This window comes from Canis lupus, chromosome 12 (assembly GCF_011100685.1).
Source record: "Canis lupus familiaris isolate Mischka breed German Shepherd chromosome 12, alternate assembly UU_Cfam_GSD_1.0, whole genome shotgun sequence".
Lineage (NCBI taxonomy): Eukaryota > Metazoa > Chordata > Mammalia > Carnivora > Canidae > Canis > Canis lupus.
In genome coordinates, this window is record NC_049233.1 from 35840746 (window position 1) to 35859106 (window position 18361).

The 18361-nt window shown below is 40.3% G+C and overlaps 1 protein-coding gene across 1 annotated transcript in view; it reads left to right on the top strand.

Moving 5' to 3' along the window:
* LOC119874198 (translation initiation factor IF-2-like) overlaps window positions 1-7827 on the top strand; it is a 25681-nt gene extending 17854 nt beyond the window's left edge. Inside the window, exon 6 of the mRNA XM_038555043.1 lies at window positions 7546-7827. Coding sequence (XP_038410971.1) covers window positions 7546-7576 — 31 coding nt within the window. The 3' untranslated portion in view covers window positions 7577-7827. The remainder of the gene's footprint in view (window positions 1-7545) is intronic.
* The last annotated feature ends 10534 nt before the right edge of the window (window positions 7828-18361 follow it).

Sequence of the window (18361 nt, forward strand, 5' to 3'; positions counted from 1 at the left end):
TAACACATGTTAGGACAAAGTCAGTGCTAAACAAGAAAAATGAGCAAAGTGCTGTGCTGCAGAGAGGAGGCTAGAGGAGTGTGAAGAGTATGGTATTGGGTCTGGAGAGATTTGGGATTGAATCAGGTCTCTACTCCTCCTGAGCTCTGTGATCGTGGACAGGGTGCACAAGCATGAGTTTTTAGACCCGTGGAGAGTAACAAAGCCTCTAGCAGTCTTTCCTGAGTTCCCCAGACTGGGCCAAGGGCCCTCCTCTGTGTTTCTCCATCACCTTTTACAATGCTTGCATAGCATTTACCACATTGAAAGTACTTTTGATATGACCGTCTCATCCTTAGATTATAAATTCCTTCAGGGCAACAGTATCTGGGGAAGTCCCCTGTTCCCAATAGGGCCTGCCTGGGTGAACCCCTTGTTTCTAGTTAAATCTGACTGGTTGCTCTCTCTCAGTCTCTCTAAAAAAGCAACCCCCCAAACCAAAACTCCCAAACCCCCACAAGTCTTTGCACATTTAACTGTTCTTAGTTTTTGCAGGGCACCTAGCTCAGTTGGTTAAGCGTCTGCTTTCCCCTATGTTATGATCCTAGAGTCCCGGAATTAAGCCCCGCGTTGAGATCCCCAGTCAATGAGGAATTCTACTTCTGCCTCTCCCTCTCCCCCTGCTCCTTTTCTCTCTTGTTCACTCTTTCTCTCTCAAATAAATTAAATCTTTAAAATAAAAAAAAACCCCTAATTTAGAAAAGGACAGATAACTGAATTGAAAAACAACTAAAATATACATACAGTAGTGTAGGAAAGTATACAAAGCTGAAAGTCACAAACATGGTACAAAAGTAGGGTATCATACTATGGTCCTGTCACCAGTTTCTAATGGACAGGATTAGAGATTGTAAAACACTACTAAATTATAGTCACTAATTTCCACATAAAGGTAATTTTTGCCTTAATTTGTTCAAAATATTTTTTGAAGTCCAAGGTTAAAGTCTTAAAGCTACAGAGTTTCTTCTTCCATAATGCCCAACTAGAAGTAAGGGGAAACATTTCCATTAGATAGCATACACAGCTGTTTGGTAGAGAATCCAAACACCGTCTTATCACAAGAATTTCCATCAGGTAGAATGCACAGCTTTACTATGTAAAATGAAGATTATTGAAATGTGAATGTATGAAACAACTGATCTCAGCATAATGGGTTGCTTTGTTCTGGCTTATGATTACTCCCATGTTCTCTTTGGGATTTATAAAGGACCCTGAATACTGTTTAAAGATTTCAGTGAGAGCAAATGAAAGCATTTGACACTGCACAGATTGAAACAATTTTTTTTTCGAAACAATATTTTTTCTTTTTTTTCTTTTTTAATTTATGATAGTCACAGAGAGAGAGAGAGGTAGAGACATAGGCAGAGGGAGAAGCAGGCTCCATGCACCGGGAGCCCGACGTGGGATTCGATCCCGGGTCTCCAGGATCGCTCCCTGGGCCAAAGGCAGGCGCTAAACCGCTGCGCCACCCAGGGATCCCTCAAAACAGTATTTTTTCTACAGAAGACTGCTTTACTGCTGAAAGCAAATCAGCATGGTGATCGTCTACCGAGACTAGAAGAAGGCAGAGCCTCCAGAGAATGGGAAAGCACTCACATCATCCTCAGGGACCCTGGGTTTCTTTTACTCTACACATACTATAATTAGTTATACAGGTGGCTATTTTTAGAGCTAGGCTCTCCTATTATAAAAGGATTTGCTTTTTTTATGAATGCTCTCTGTCCTTGACTCACCCAGCATTGACCAACAGGCCCAGAAGGGCTATGTCCTACAATACAGGGTTTACTAATTTGGACTCCCTCCTGGATTACATCAAAGTTCCCACCCAGTTCATCACAACATATGTGTCATCTTCCATTGGTGATATGACTATGTTTATTTCTTTTTTTTCTTTTTAAAGATTTTACTTATTTATTCATGACAGACATAGAGAGAGGGAGAGGCAAAGACAGGCAGAGGGAGAAGCAGGCTCCATGCTGGGAGCCCGATGTAGGACTCGATCCCAGGTCTCCAGGATCACGCCCTGGGCCAAAGGCAGGCCCTGAATTGCTGAGCCACCCAGGGATCCCCAAATGTTTATTTCTAAGGACTTTTTCTTTTTTTTTTTTTTTTTTTTGAGCAGCTGTTATTGTTGTTTTTGTTTCTTTGTTTTTTAGGTTAACAGTAAGATTGAGCAGAAGCTACAGAGATTTCCCATATATGATCCCTTCCCATGCACAGCTTCCCCCAATATCAGCATCCCCCACCAGAGTGGTACATTTGTTGCAACTGATGAACTTACATCAACATATCATTATCACTCAAAGCTCACAGTTTAATTAGGGTTCATTCTTGGTGTTACACATTCCATGGGTTTGGACAAATGTATAATGACATATATCTACCGTGATGCTATCATACAGAATAGTTTCCCTGTCCTAAAAATCCTCTCAGATGCTTTGCTTATTTATTCTTCCTTCCTCTCAACCTCTGGCAAGCTATGATTTTTTTAACGGCCTCTATAGTTTTGCCTTTTCCAGAATGTCATATAGTTTAGAATCATACGGTATGTAGTCTTTTCAGATTGGTTTCTTTCACTCAATAATATGAATTTAAGTTTCTTCTGTGTTCTTTCATGGCTTGATAGTTCATTTCTTTTTAGGCAAATTATATTTCATTGTCTGGATGTAACATGGTTTATTTATACATTCACTGTCTGAAGGACATCTTAGTTGCTTCCAAGTGTTGGCTAACCATACTTTTTGAACTAAAAAATAAGTAATTCAAGTAAGAAACATTAGAGATTAAAAAAAAAAATTGAGTCTCTAAGGTAAAAAATAAAAGTTAATACAAGTGGATTTGAAAAGATATTCTGCCAAACTCAGGAGAATTTTGAGACTCTTCCAAAATATTTAAATCTAGAAACAATACTTGCTTAATCAGCAAGTAAGCCAACTTCAGTAATTTTGCCCTCGTTTGTGTGCACTTAAGTACAAAGATCAGTATTAAGTTACATTCCTAGACTGTTTTGATAATACTTAATAAACAAAAGGAGACTGCAGTGGTGAAGGCTGTTACTTCAATCTAAATCTGTTGAATATAAAAGAAATACCAAAAAAAAAAAAAAAAAAGGAAAGGAAAGGAAATACCAATGGGCAAGGAAAGTTATTAAAAGTCAGAATATATGGTAATGGAGATAATATGGGGAAGTAGAGACTCATACTTTTGGTGGGACTGGGAATCAAGGCAGTCTTTTTTTGAAGGCAATTTGGAAGACTTTTCTAAAATTTTAAGTACCATACCCTTTGACGAAGCTACTACAGATTTGTCCTATAAAAAATAGGGGATCTCTGGGTGGCTTAGGGGTTGGGTGCCTGCCTTCGGCCCAGGGCATGATCCTGGAGTCCGGGATCGAGTCCCGTGTCGGACTCCCTGCATGGAGCCTGCTTCTCCTGTCGGACTCCTGCATGGAGCCTGTGTGTCTCTCTCTCCCCACCTCCCATGTCTCTTATGAATAAATAAATAAAATCTTAAAAAAAAAAACACACACAAGTGCTACATGGAAAGATGCTGACAATATATTAAATGAAGAAAACAACTAGCAAATAATAGCAGTGATCCCTTTATAGACTAGTATAAAATTAATATATCTGGAAAAGTTTCTCCAAAATGTGTTAAGTGATTACCTCCTGCTAAGAGGGATTGGGGTTTTACTAGTTTTCTATTACGGTGTAACAAATTACCAAATTCAGGGATTTAAACTGACACCTAGTATTTTATTTTATGGTTTCAATAGGTTAGAAGTCAGGCACAGGGTGCCTTGGTTCTCTGGCAGGGAATCACAAGGCCGAAATCAAATAGTCAGCCAGGTAGAGTTCTCACGTGGAATCCATTTCCAAGCTCATTCAAGCTGTCTGCAATACTATGATTTATAGTAACATATGTATATTTGGTCTCCATCACCATGTCTATCACAGGGTTCCTAAAACCCTTGGAATTTCCTAAGTGTGGAGAGTGGTAAGAATGTCTTTTGTTATGTTAATTAGGTAACTTTCGGACCTCACCTCTGGGTGGGGGCTGGTTGCCAACAGAACGTACCAAGTGTTTTGAGGGTTGGGACTTTTATTTGTTTATTTATTTATATATATTTCAAAGATTTGTTTATTGTTTTAACAGAGAGAGAGAGCAAGCACACAGCAGGCAGAGTGGCAGGCAGAGGGAGAGGGAGAAGCAGGTTCCCCAGTAAGCAGAGAACCTCACTCCCGACTAGATACCAGGACCCTGGGATTGTGACCTGAGCCAAAAGCAGATGCTTAACTGACTGAGCCACCCAGATGCCCTGAGTTTTGTTCCCACCTCCCTGACCTTCAGAGAAGGGACAGGGGCTGGAGGTTGATTCAATCACTGATAGCCAAGGATTTAATCTGTTGTGCCTGTGTAATGAGGCCTCTGTAAAATGTAGGACACGTTTCAGAGTTTTCCAGTTCATGTAAATTTGGGTAGAGGGGTGCACCTGGAGAAAATATGGAAGCTTCACACCTTTTCCTTATATCTTGCCCTGGGCATCTCTTTCGTCTAACTCTTCCTCCTGTGTTATATCCTTTTATAATAAAGTGGCAATACTTTAATATGTTTCTCTGAGTTTTGTGAGCCACTTTAGCAAATTGATCGAACCCAAAGAGGGAGTGGGGGTTGTTGGACCCTCCAATCTACAACCGTGGGTCAGAAGCAGAGGTGGTAACCTGGGCTTGGGACTGGCATCTCAAGTTGCGGGGTAAGGAGGGGGTAGGGGGAGAGTCTTGGAGGAATGAGCCCCTAACCTGTGGAATCTGATGCTACTTAGGGTATAGTATATATACTATATATATATATATATATATATATATATATATATATATATATATATAGTGTTAGAATTGAGTTGAGAGGTGCTTGGGTGGCTCAGTCTGCAGAGCATAAAACTCTTGATCTCAGGATTATGAATTCAAGCCCCACACTGGGTGTAGAGCTTACATTAAAAAAAAGTAGGTGGGGCACCTGGCTGGCTGAGTTAGTGGAACACTGGACATTTTTTTTTTTTTTTTTTTTTGAGAGGAAGAGTGAGTAAGAGGGAGAAGGAGAGAGGATCTGAAGCGGACTCCACACTGAGCCCAGAGCCCAATACGGGCCTGATCTTACCTCAAGATCATCATCTGAGCCAAAACCAAAAGTCAGACACTTAACCAGCTGAGCCACTGAGGTGCCCCATAGCATGTGACTCTTGATCTCAGGATTGTGTGTCCAAGCTCCTTGTTGGGTGCAGAGATTACCTAAAAAAAATTAAAATTTTAGGAATAAAAAAAGTGAATTGTAGGACAGATCCCCAGCTGGTGTCTGAGAATTGCTTGGTGATGTGGGGAAACTACACCCTACCCCATTCCTCCATGGGAATTGGCAACCAGAATCATTATTGGCAGAATTCCATTCCCTGTAGTTGTAAAACTGAGGTTCCATTTCCTCAGTGCCAGTCAGTGAGAGCTGCTTGTGTTCTTTGTCAGGTGGTCCCTCCCTCAAGTGTGCCCAATCCTCATCCTTCTAATTTCTTCTTCTGCCACCAGCCAGAGAAAACTTTGATTTTACAGGACTCATGTTATTAGGTCCAACTCAGATAATCTATGTTGAGGTTGACTATTATGAGAATAAAATCCCTCCTATTTACCATTCCTGTATATCAGGAACATGCGTACACCAAGAAATCTTGGGGCCATCTAAGAATTTTGCCCTCCATAGGGGTGGGGGTAAAAGGAGGAGTATTTTTATTTTGTGCTTTATACATATTTGTAATGTTTAAATTTGGGGGAAAAGAACATGTGTCACTTTTTGTACTTCAAAATGTCTGGAAGGATATACCCTAATATTTTAACAATGATTAGTAGGAATAAGATTTTTTAAAAGATTTTACTTTAAAGTAACATCTTTTTTTTTTTTTTAAGATTTTATTTATTTATTCATGAGAGACACACAGAGAGAGAGGCAGAGACACAGGCAGAGGGAGAAGCAGGCTCCACGCAGGGAGCCCGACGTGGGACTTGATCCCTAGTCTCCAGGATCAGGCCCTGGGCTAAAGGCGGCGCTAAACCGCTGAGCCACTGGGCTGCCCTAAAGTAACATCTATACCCAATGTGGGGCTCAAACTTACAACCCTGAGATCAATATTTGCATATTACACTGACTAAGCCAGCCAGGCACTCCCTAGATTTTCAATATTTTTTAATTTTTATTTTTGTTAAAAGTAGGCTCTATGCCCAAAGTGGGGCTTGAACTCACAACTCTGAGTTTGAGTCACATGCTCTACTAGCTGAGTCAGCCAGGCATTTCAGGAATAAGATTTTTAAAAATACAACCATATGGTAACCAACTTTTTATCACATAACTATAAGAATATAAAGTTATTTCCATTTTAAAATTTAAAAAAAAGTTTATGCATGTCATATACAAAGCATTGGTGCCATTTTGGCTAATGATAGTTTTTTTTTTTGCCATAGTTGTAAATATACATCCTGATAGTGCAGCATGGCCAAGATGTGAAACTATGAATGCATTTGAGAAGAGTTTATTTATTTTATTTATTTTTTTTGAAAGATTTAATTTTTTTATTTGAGAGAGAGAGAGAGAGAGCATGTGTGCAGAAGGAGAGGAGAAGCAGACTCCCTGCTGAGCACAGAGCGGGGGAGGGCCTTGATCCCAGGACCCTTAGATCACAATCAGCTGAAAGCACAAGGCTCATTTGCAGGCGCACCTTAAGAAGAATTTAGATAAATTCCTGATGATGGAGACACAGGTTATCAGGACCACTGCAGGTAGCATCAGGAGAGAAACCGTCATCTGAAGAGTTAGGTTATAGGGTGCTCTGACTGGCTGGAAGCAGTTGTCACACTCCTATGTATCTTGTCTCTTGTCTGTAAAATGAAGACATTAGACCGGATGAACTAAGGTCCATGTGTTTTGCTCAGTCTTTTTGAGATTGGTACCATGGTTTCTAATAAAATTCTCCTAGTGTTACCATCCTAAACAAACACAGGCTGGAAGGATTATAAATTGAAAGGCAAGTTTTATGTTCTTTTGAATTATCAGTGTGTTCCCAGAGACGAAGGGTTGACACTGGATTAATCTGGGAAAACAAAGTACAAATATAAAATTTGACTGAAAACCCAAATGAGCAAGTCAGACATGAAGAACTACAGGACTTTGGAAGGTGGTAGGGGAAGGATTCTCTCATGTGAGCCTCACAATTTAGAGGTCTGAAGAATAAAAATCGTTTTCACCCCATTCAAAGAAAACAGGCTTCTTCTCAGAGTCAATACCGAGTAACTCACTCTTGATCAGGAAGAGAGACTGTGAAGAAAAAGAAAAAAAAAAAAAAGGAAGAGAGAATGTGTTTGGGTCATTTCTTATATGTTTTCTGAAGGTCAGGGAGCCCTAAGTGTAACACACAGCAAAAACAAACTGCTAACCTAGATTGATTTTGTGTTTTCTGTTCTTTTGCAGCTGGTCTTTGTTTCCTGAAAGGAAGGACTGATGCTGATTAATTCAGAAAAACAAACTTGGAATGATAAAGTACTTTCCACACACTGCTGACAATCTATGCACTTGCCAGTTTACATCTTTCATCTCTCTCCTACCACTGCCTCCCTCCTTGGCAAAGTCCAAAGCCTTCATGAGTACTGCAGCAAAATCCTTATTCTTGCTGGGATCAGGAGTCATGTTTTTTACAAATAAAACATCTTAATCTAATAAAAAGAGCTGGGGCCTGGGAGTGTCTCCCACAAACAAGTTCACTCATTCATTTGACAAATTTATTGAGTGCTTACCATGTGTGTGGGTAGGTGCTGTCCTAGGTGCCAGGCATACAGCAGGCAACCAAACCAAGTCCCTGTCCTCCTGAAGATGGCATTCCAGTGGAGGGGATACCAACAATAAAGAAGTTAAGGTAGAGTCTGGGAGATGCAGACAAAGGCAGTGGAGAATAGGGGAGTGTGGCAATGGGGTAAAGGGTGAGGGGCTCTCAGATGTGACTTATATCAGAATCACCTGGGAATTACACACTTGTTAAAATAGAAAGTGATTCAAAACAAAACAGATTGATGTACACTATCCCAGAGTTTCTGATTCAGTAGGCCTCAGGTGGGGGCATGAAAATTTGTATTTCTTTTCTTTTTTTTTTTTAAATTTGTATTACTAACAAGTTCCCAGGTAATGCTGATGCTGTGGGTCTGAGAACTATACTTTGAGAACCACTGGGGTAGATCATAGAGGATGTTCAGTGAAGTCTTCTTTGATACAATGACATATAAACAGAGACCTATAGAAACAAGCTATGTGGGGAAGAGCAAAAGCATTCCTCTCAGACAAACGAAAGTGGGAGCCCCTTGGAGTTTTTGAGAAATTGCAAGGGGGCTGTGGTGGCTCGGATGGGGAGTAGGGAGGGGAGGAAAAGAAGATCATATAGGCCAGATGGCTAATGTAAGGGCTTTGATTTTTATCCCAAATGAAGCAAAGAAACAGGATAGGATTTTGAGCAGAGGAATGACATGGTCTGTGTTGAAAGTGTTAGGCAAATGTAAGGTATGGCTCTCTACAGTAATAATGATGACTTTTGGCACACTGTGATACAATTCATACTTATTTCTTCTTGTAGATTGATAAATGCATGGCAAGGAAAGCCTGAATTGTTTGACAATTACTGTGGACTCCAAAAAGTTTCTCACACCTTCTGCCATGTGAGGATGTAATGTGAAGATGGCCATCCATGAGCCAGGGAGCAAGCTCTTCCAAGACACCAAATCCACTGGCACTTTGATCTTGGACTGCCAGCCTCACGACCTGTGAGAAATCAATTTCTTTTTTTTTTTTACAAGTCACCCAATTATGATATGCTGTTACAGCAGCCTGACCTGACTAGTACAGCAACTTACTGAATTTCATATTTTGAATACTATATGGAGCCCCTTTAATTGAATGTTAATAAAGAGTTATTTATGCCTTAAAATAGTTTACTTTCCTGTGCCCCATGATTATAAAATCTACAAAAGCTGGGGCCATATGTTTAGATAGTGTGATTTTGCACACATATAGTCTTAATTACAGTTGTTTCTGTATCCTCTGTGCCCCATATTCTATGAGGCATAGTCGGCACTTAATTTTGTTTTGAAAGATGAATGAATGAGGGGCGCCTGGGTGGCTCAGTCAATTAAACATCTGCCTTCAGCTCAGGTCATGATCCCAAGTTCCTGGAATGAGCCCTACATTGAGCTCCCTGATTAGGGAGTCTGCTTCTCCCTCTCCTTCTGCTGGTGCTATTTCTCTCTCTCTCTCTCTCTCTCTCTCAAATAAATAAAATGTCTTCTAAAAAGATTAATGAAATGTTTGTTTTTACGTAGAATTGTACAACATCAACAACTAAGCCACAACATTTGTATGAAGAGTTTCTTTCATCCATTTTCTTGATTCTCAGAATATTCCCATTTGGTAAAACCAATCATTCTCTCTTTTTTTTTTTTTTATTTGAGTATAGTTGACGTATAATATTACATTGGTTCCAGGTGTACAACTTAGTGATTTGACAAGTTTACACATTATGCTATGTCACCACAAGTGTAACTACCATCTATCCTGAAACATTGCTATTACAATATCATTGACTGCATTCTTTATGCTGTGCCTTTTATCCCCATGACTTATTCATTGTCTTTTTCAAAGGGAGACAAAAAAGCCCTGAGAGGTAAAGTTATATGACAATGCAGTATGTCTGATAAGGGGCTAAGGTGCATCTTCAACTAGAGTCTCTACATAAGAGCCCAGAATCTTTCCACTAACCCTGAGATCAAGACTCCCATGCTTCTCTAACTGAGCCAGCCAGGTGACCCTTAAATACTAGATTCTTAAATTTTAAGTTTTAAAGCTGTTCAGGAAAGCATTTTTATGTGCCGTATCCTTAGGGATACATCTGACACTTACCTAGCCTTATTCTGATCTCAGAACTGGCAAAATGGCTGTGCATGACATACATACTGCAGTTGGCCTTTGGTCTTCAATCCTGGTTCCTGACACAGCTCCTAAATCTCTTGGGATTTCCTGGGTGATAGGACTGTCTTCTGTTCTTTTTTTCTTTTTTTAAGATTTTATTTATTTATTCATGAGAGAGAGAGAGAGAGAAAGAAAGAGAGAGACATAGAGGGAGAAGCAGGCTCCCTGCAAAGAGCCCGATATGAGACTCAATCCCAGACCCTGGGATAATGCCCTGAGCTGAAGGCAAATGCTCAACTGCTGAGCCACCCAGGCATCCCTGAGCCATCCAGGCGTCCCCTGTCTTCTGTTCTAATGAGGCAACAGGTGGTGGGCTCCTGGATAGCTCCAGGATGGGTCTGGTCACCAGAAAAACCAAACCATGATTAGTAGGTGGTACTTTCAGCCCCACCCCCACCTGGGAAGGGGAGAGAGGCTGGAGATTGAGTTAATGATCATTGATTGTCATGATGAAGCCTTCATAAAAATCCAAAAAGTAAGAGGTTTGGAGAGCTTCTGGACTGCTGAACAATTGGAAGTGCTGGGAGGATGGCACACCTGGAGAGGATATGGATGCTCCTCTCCCTTTTGCCAAACCTTGCTCTATGAATCTATCGGCTGTTCATCTGTATTTTTTATCATAGCCTTTATAATAAACCAGTGGACTTAAGTGTTTCTCTGAGTTCTGTGAGCCATTTTCTTAAAAAAATTATTTATTTATGATAGTTACAGAGAGAGAGAGAGAGAGAAGCAGAGACATAGGCAGAGGGAGAAGCAGGCTCCATGCACCGGGAGCCCAACGTGGGATTCGATCCCGGGTCTCCAGGATCACGCCCCGGGCCAAAGGCAGGTGCTAAACCGCTGCGCCACCCAGGGATCCCAAAAATTATTTATTTAAGAGAAAGAACATGAGTGGGGGGGAAGGGCAGGAGGAGAGGGAGAAGCAGACTCCTCAGTGAGCAGGGAGCCCAACATGAGGCTCCATTCCCAGGACCCTGAGGTCATGACCTGAGCCGAAGGCAGACGCTTAACTGACTGAGCCACCCAGGTGCCCCCTCTGTGAACCATTTTAACAAATGATCAAACACAAGGAGGTGGTTATGGGAACCCTCTGGCTGGTTGGCCTCTGATGTTGGGGGCCATCTTGTGGGACTGAGCACTTAACTTGTGGGATCTGATGCTAACTCCAGGTAGTTAGTGTCTGAATTGAACTGAATTGAATTGTAGGACACTCAGCTGGCGTTGAGAGAACCTCTACATCTGGTGTCAGAGTGAAGGAAATGTAGTATGAGAGTGAGAAGAATTGGAAGTTTGTTCTTAGACATCAAATAACATGAAAACAACAAACAACATATTATATAGAATCCTTTTTTCCCTATATAATTTATTGTGAGGTGATCAATGCCAAGTAAAATACTAATTTTCATCATTTGCTTCTGTTCATATCATCTTGACCAGTTCTTCATTTTCCTTCTAACGTGTTGCAGGCCACATGTAAAGTGATGAGGAATGTTTAACCAGAGCAGCTGAGGACTTGAACGTTCATCTGCTGTTCATCTGCTTGTGCCATGTAGTTGTGCTCCTAGCGATTTTTTCACAGCCATCCTCTGTGAGAAATTTTTGGAACTTTTATCATGACAACTTTCTTTTTCTTTCTTTCTTTTTTTTTTTTTTAAGATTTTATTTATTTATTCATGAGAATACCCAGAGAGGAGAGAGAGAGGCAGAGACACAGGCAGAGGGAGAAGCAGGCTCCATGCAGGGAGCCCGATGTGGGACTCGATCCCTGGTCTCCAGGATCACACCCTGGGCTGCAGGCAGTGCTAAACCCCTGCGCCACCAGGGCTGCCCTCATGACAACTTTCATATATCTTCAAAACTCACAGGCTCCATCACACCTCCACGAGCCCAGGGATGAGCCACAGGCCCTTCCCGTCTTTGGTGCCACACGGAAAAAAGCAGAATCTTATTTTATTTAATGAAATTCAATTATATTAACAACAAATATATTAAGAATAATATATTTTGGGCAACCCTGTATATATATTTGGGTCCCCTCTCACTTCTGAGAGATTTCTCTGTATCTTTGCTTAATATACTTCTATCACTTTACTCACACATACAAAAAAAGAATAATATATTTTACTTAAAGCATTTATTGAGCTCAGTTTAAACCTCTTTTGTAACCTCTACCAAGACTTGGCAAAAGGGTATTTTTGGCTCTTCTGGCCATGTGGCCTCTGTTATAACGTCACAACCATGCCACTGTAGTTCCCTAGCAGCCAAGGACAATACCTAAATGATGAGCATGGCCATGTCCCAATAGGGGTTTACTTAAGGGCACTGAAAGTAAAATTTCATATAATTTTCATGTCATAAAAAGTTATTCTTCTTTTGATTCATTTTAAACTACTTCAAAATGTTAAATCTGGGGCACCTGGGTGGTTCAGTGGGTTAAATGTCTGACTCTTGGTTTCAGCTCAGGTTTTGATCTTGCAGTTGGTGGGATCAAGCCCCACCTTGAGCTCTGTGCTCAGTGCAGTCTGCTTCAGATTCTCTTTCCCTCTCACCCATGCTTGCACATGTGCACGCGCTCTCTCTCTCTCTCTCAAATAAATAGAATCTTGGGCAGCCCGGATGGCTCAGTGGTTTATTGCCGCCTTCAGCCCAGGGCGTGATCCTAGAGGCCCGGGATCGAGTCCCATGTCAGGCTCCCTGCATGGAGCCTGCTTCTCCCTCTGCCTGTGTCTCTGCCTCTCTCTCTCTCTCTGTGTCTCTCATGAGTAAATAAATAAAATCTTTAAAATAAATAAATAAATAGGGATCCCTGGGTGGTGCAGCGGTTTAGCGCCTGCCTTTGGCCCAGGGCACGATCCTGGAGACCCGGGATCGAATCCCACGTCAGGCTCCCGGTGCATGGAGCCTGCTTCTCCCTCTGCCTGTGTCTCTGCCTCTCTCTCTCTCTGTGTGTGTGACTATCATAAATAAAAAATAAATAAATAAATAAATAAATAAATAAATAAATAAATAAAATCTAAAAAAAATGTTAAAATCTTTCTTATCTCGTAGGCCCAATGAAACAGGCAGTCAGATATGGCCTGAGGGCCCCAAGAGTTTCCCTACCTCTGCTCTTTATTAATACATTGTTTGGCATTGACATCTGTATAGATTATTTAGACCCACTGAGTTTCACAATTGATGAAACATCTTAACATTTCTTTAGGATGTTGAGTCCCACTCATGTTTCAACAGTGAAAGTACTGATCAAAAAACAGGATCTTACTCAAGTTTTTGTTCTTTAAGAAAGAGCTATACACTGTACTTTAATGAACAGCCTTACTAATTACACTTTTCCAATAGCTCTTTTGGAAGTTACTCACACTGCTGGTCAGACATTCGGCATGATCTCATCCTCTGTACCCTCCAAATTCATTCACACTTTGACCCACTTAAACACTTTTTAACTTTATTTTCATCAGTATTGAACTATTCCAGTGTAGGAAAGATAGTTTTGTAATAATCTTTTTAAATAGGTAGGGTTTTTGTTGGTGTGTGTGTGTGTGTGTGTGTGTGTGTGTGTTTAATCTGAAACATTACTCAATTTGTGTAGTTTATGTTGCAACTGTTTGGTGAGTCAATATCATCTCATGAGTGGCTTTCATTAAAATTCAAACCAGCTGGTAATTTGGAGAATAAGAATACAAGTATATAGTCCATTGAAGTTCACTCCCTGTTGAGTGCTTTCCTAGGCTCAGTGGAGACAGAAAAGAACTGTACCTTTGGGGAGCTGACAGTTCAGTGGGAAAGACAAGATGAATGGACAAGAAACAGTAATGAATTCATTATTAATTCATTGAGAACTCCCATATGCCAAGTAACTGCATTATATATCATATCATTTGGTCCTAAAGTAGAAGGGGGTTAATTTCTTTTTCCTACTACCCTCCTAGGTTCTCAGGCTTGAGCCCAGTAAATTGAACTGACAAAAGGCAGATCAATAGGAGGAAAGTAGGCAGATTTATGTAACTTAATTTGTAGGGGACACAGGAGCCCTCATAAGGAAATAAAGAAAGACCTGAAGAAACAGTGAAATCGAAGCATTTTCATACTAGATCTGATGAAGAGTGGAAAGTTGTGGGAAAATGGTCATAGGACAAAAGAGCGTGAGCTAAAGGTAAACCATAGCAAGGCCTGTTCATTCAGATTCCTCTCCACATTCCTCTGCCTTTGAAGATAAAGATATTCCTTTCCTTCAAGTTCAGAGAGGGTGCCTCTCACTAGAGGGTCTTGTGACCTGCTTCAGGGAAGAAAGGGTTGGTCAGAAAGTCCTTCTTATACCTGCTGTTTCTGGAACTTCTTCAATTTGAAATATTCAATATGCTAAGGTGCCATGTTTTGGGCTACTATGTTTTGAACCCTGTCACTTGCAACTATTAAATGAGATATTGTAACCATTTCACAGGTGAGGACACAGAGAACACATAAAAAAAAGAGAAATTTAAAAAATTACTCAAAATGGCAACTCACAAGTGACTGCTTGACTCCAAAGCAAATTCTTTTCCCCCTTCACCATTCAGATTATCTAGTCCAATCTACTACATTAAGGAAAAAAAGAGTTAACATGGGAAAAATAACTTATTTATTTCCTCATTCAACGATCTATGAACAATGGCTATTGCTAGATTCGTTTCAGTGAGAATAATGAGTTCAGGCAAAAAAGGTCATTCTAATGTAAGAAGTTCATACCAGGCAACCTGACCTACAAGAATGTATTCTATATACAGCTAAACATATTTACATTAAAATTAAAAGCATTTTATCTAGTGCTGCCTGGCTGACTGGCTCAGTTGGAAGAGTATGCGACTCTTGGTCTCAGGGTTCTGAGTTTAAGCCCTATCTTAGGTGTAGAAATTATTTCAATAAATAAATACAAATAAATTTAAATAAGCTTAGATTAAAATGTTTTAATCTAAATTTAATTACAATTTTAAAATAAGGCTACAGTGCTGGAATCCGTGAAGGCAGGTAGACATGTGATTTGATGTCTGTCATGTTTGCAAAGATCATATAAATTAGTTCCCAGAAGACATGACAAAAGGCCTCTAAGTTTTGTTTACGGAAGAATGGAAAGAAACCAGAATGTCTCCCGCTTAGATTTTTTTAAAGTGTTGGCTCTTCCATTGAGGTCCATGCTGGTCAGTACTGATAGTGTCATCTATAGGTCACGGCCGAGCTGCCATCAAAGTATTCAACCAGCTTGCTTAGTACTATGCTACATACCCAAACTTCTAGGAGCTAGAATGAAGGGTACAGAGGATGACCATCCCCTGAAGACGTTTGTCCAGAGAAATAGTGAGGTTAGAAAATAATAACTTAGGTATAGAGCAAAGAGTAAGAGAACCCAGCGTAGGGTGACCAGCAAAACAACACTCATCAAGATTATGTTACTACAATGTTGTGACTTATATTCACATGTAATGAAGTACTTAGGTTATTTTTCTTTTAAGTTTATTTTAGTAATCTCTACTCCTAATGTGAGGCTTGAGCTCATGACCCTGAGATCAAGAGTCACATGCTCTTCTGACTGAGCCAGCTAGGTGCCCCTGTACTTAGGTTATTTTTTTAAATGAGTCTTCTACTGAGTGAGAGTATATGGAAACTCTGAGCTATCTTGACAAATTTTCTGTAAATTTAAAATTATTCCAAAATGCAATTAAAAAAAATCTTTTAATGACATCTTCTCACTTTGTTTGGTGGGGGAGGTGCAACCCCCTTCCTCAACAATATTGTTTTTTTTTTAAATATTTTATTTATTTATTTGAGAGAGAGAGCATGAACCAGGGGTAGAGTCAGAGAGAGAAGCAGGCTCCCTGCTCAGCAGGGAGCTCGATGTGGGACTCCATCCTAGGACCATGAGATCATGACCTGAGCCAAAGGCAGAGGCTCAACCAACTGAGCCACCCAGGAGCCCCAACAATTGTTTTAGTAAGCCTTGTATCATTAGAAGTAAAAACACCTGGAAAATACCCCCGAAGTAAACCACCTGGGGTGCCTGGGTGGCTCAGTTGTTTAAGCCTCAGTTAAGTGTCTGCCTTTGGCTCAGGTCATGATGGGGGTGGAGGCGGGTGGGGAGGGCAGGGGTGGGTGCTGAGGTCAAGCTCCAGGTGGAGCTCCCTGCTCAGTGGGAAGGCTGCATCTCCCTCTCCCTCTGCCTCTGCCTGTCCCTCCCTCTGCTTGTGTACTCTCTCTCTCTGTCAAATAAATAAAATATTCTTAAAAAAGTAAATGACCCTATGTGTATACATAAATAATCAATATTTGTTCTCACTTGGGAATGAATTTTAGTTTTAATTTTATCTACATTGTTAGTGTAGTAAACTTTTTCTAGCTTATTTGTAAAATATAAACTATTAAAAATTCCATTATTTACATTTTTAAACAACTTAATCATTATGATAATAATTATAAGGAAAGGGATAGGGGTTCTATCCCCATATTCTAATGACTTACATATGTAAAACCCAAGTATATCCTCTCATCTGATTTTTCTTTTGAGATCCAAACCTAACAGAAATGAAAGCTTAGTCACTAAAGCCTTTACAGAGTATCCAACTCTTTCCAGTAAATGATTTACAGAGAGATAAACCTTTGTTAAGGGTAAATGAACATTTATTTACTAAGACCCAAGCGTTTAACAAATGCTGTCTCATTTCATCTTCACAAAAGGGCCTGACAGTGTGATAGGTATTATTATTTCCAGTTTGCTGTAAGGGAACAAGGATTCAGAGACATTAACCTTTTATAGATCTGCAACTAGTAACAAGTTTGGATCTCCAGCCTGACGGATTCCAAACCCTTTTGCCACCACCCTAGAAGGTTTAGCCAGAAATATAACACCCTGTCCCCCTTTTATCTAAAATATATTCTTCCTACAATGTCTACATTGGGATTCCCATATACTGGTATTGGTACCATGCTGCACTTTTTGGATAGGTTAGAAAATGGTATATTTATGGAAAAAAATTAAATAAAAAGTTATTGATCCTTCTTACATTTTATTACTGGAGTATCCAAGAAGAAAAAAAGAAAACAAACAAACCAGCAGTTACATAAGACAGAAAACAGGAAGAAAGTAATTCTCAAATAAACTGGCAATGCTAAGTATGTCCCACAGAAACTTAATGCAAAGATGTTCCTTGGGGGAGGAAAGAAAGTCTTTCTTGGTGAAATAAGTTTGAGAAATTCGGCATCCTATCCCTACTAGGATATTGGTAGTGGATATTAGCTTAGTAAAGGCTCTGAAAATTCCTGTAGTCAAAAATCTATTGAGCTCAGGTTTACTTAAAAAAAATTCTTCCTCCCACTTGAGTGATTGCTAAATTTTAGTGCCATGCAGTATTTCTCAAAGTGAGGTCCATTACTGACATGCATTAATATTAACCAGGATATAGGCTACCATTGCAAAATTTGGGGCCCTGCCCAACTTCATATGCATTGGATAACAATCTCTGGGAAGGAGCCTGGAAATGTGCCCATTCAACTAGCTCCCCTGAGTAATTCTATATACATTCAAGCATGAAAAAACAGTTGGTATTTTTCAATGTTCCATCAACACTTGTAAACTCGTGCTCTCCTTCCTCTATTGCCAAAAACTCTCACCATCGATCACTTCACTTTGGTGGAATTTTGTGGGCAGCCTTGAACTCCAGGTTGTTAGGGAAGCAAGAGTTTCCAGTTTAGAAATGCAAATATCAGTCACAGGAGTTAGGAATTACAGATCACTCTTAAATGCAAACCGACACAGTTCCTTAGCTTCTACCTCCCACTGTTTCAGTTGGCTGCTGGGATAGATGAATGTATTTGGTCTTCTTAGATAGGCAAGAAGCTTTCAACACTTACTAATGCTATCCATGATTTAAATGTTTTCCATCTCTCCTTCCCCTTTCATCTGCCTTCATTTTTTCCCCCCTCTTTCGGGTCTCTTTTTCCTCTCTAGGATAAAAGTCCCAGAGAGTGATACACTAAATGTTAACATTGGTTGTCTCCAGTTAATAGAGCTGTGAATAGGGGATTTTCTTTCTTTTTTCCCTACTTTCTACTTTCAGGTTTGCCAATTTTGAGTCAGTAAATTTAAACACCCGTGTATGACAGGGCACCCTGGGTAGCTCAGTTGGTTAAGTGTCTGACTCTTGGTTTCTGCTGAGGGCATGATCTTAGGGTTGTGAGATCAAGCCCAGTGTGGGGGGGCTCCATGCTCAGCATGGAGTCTGCTTGTCCCTCTCCCTTTGCTCCCCACCCC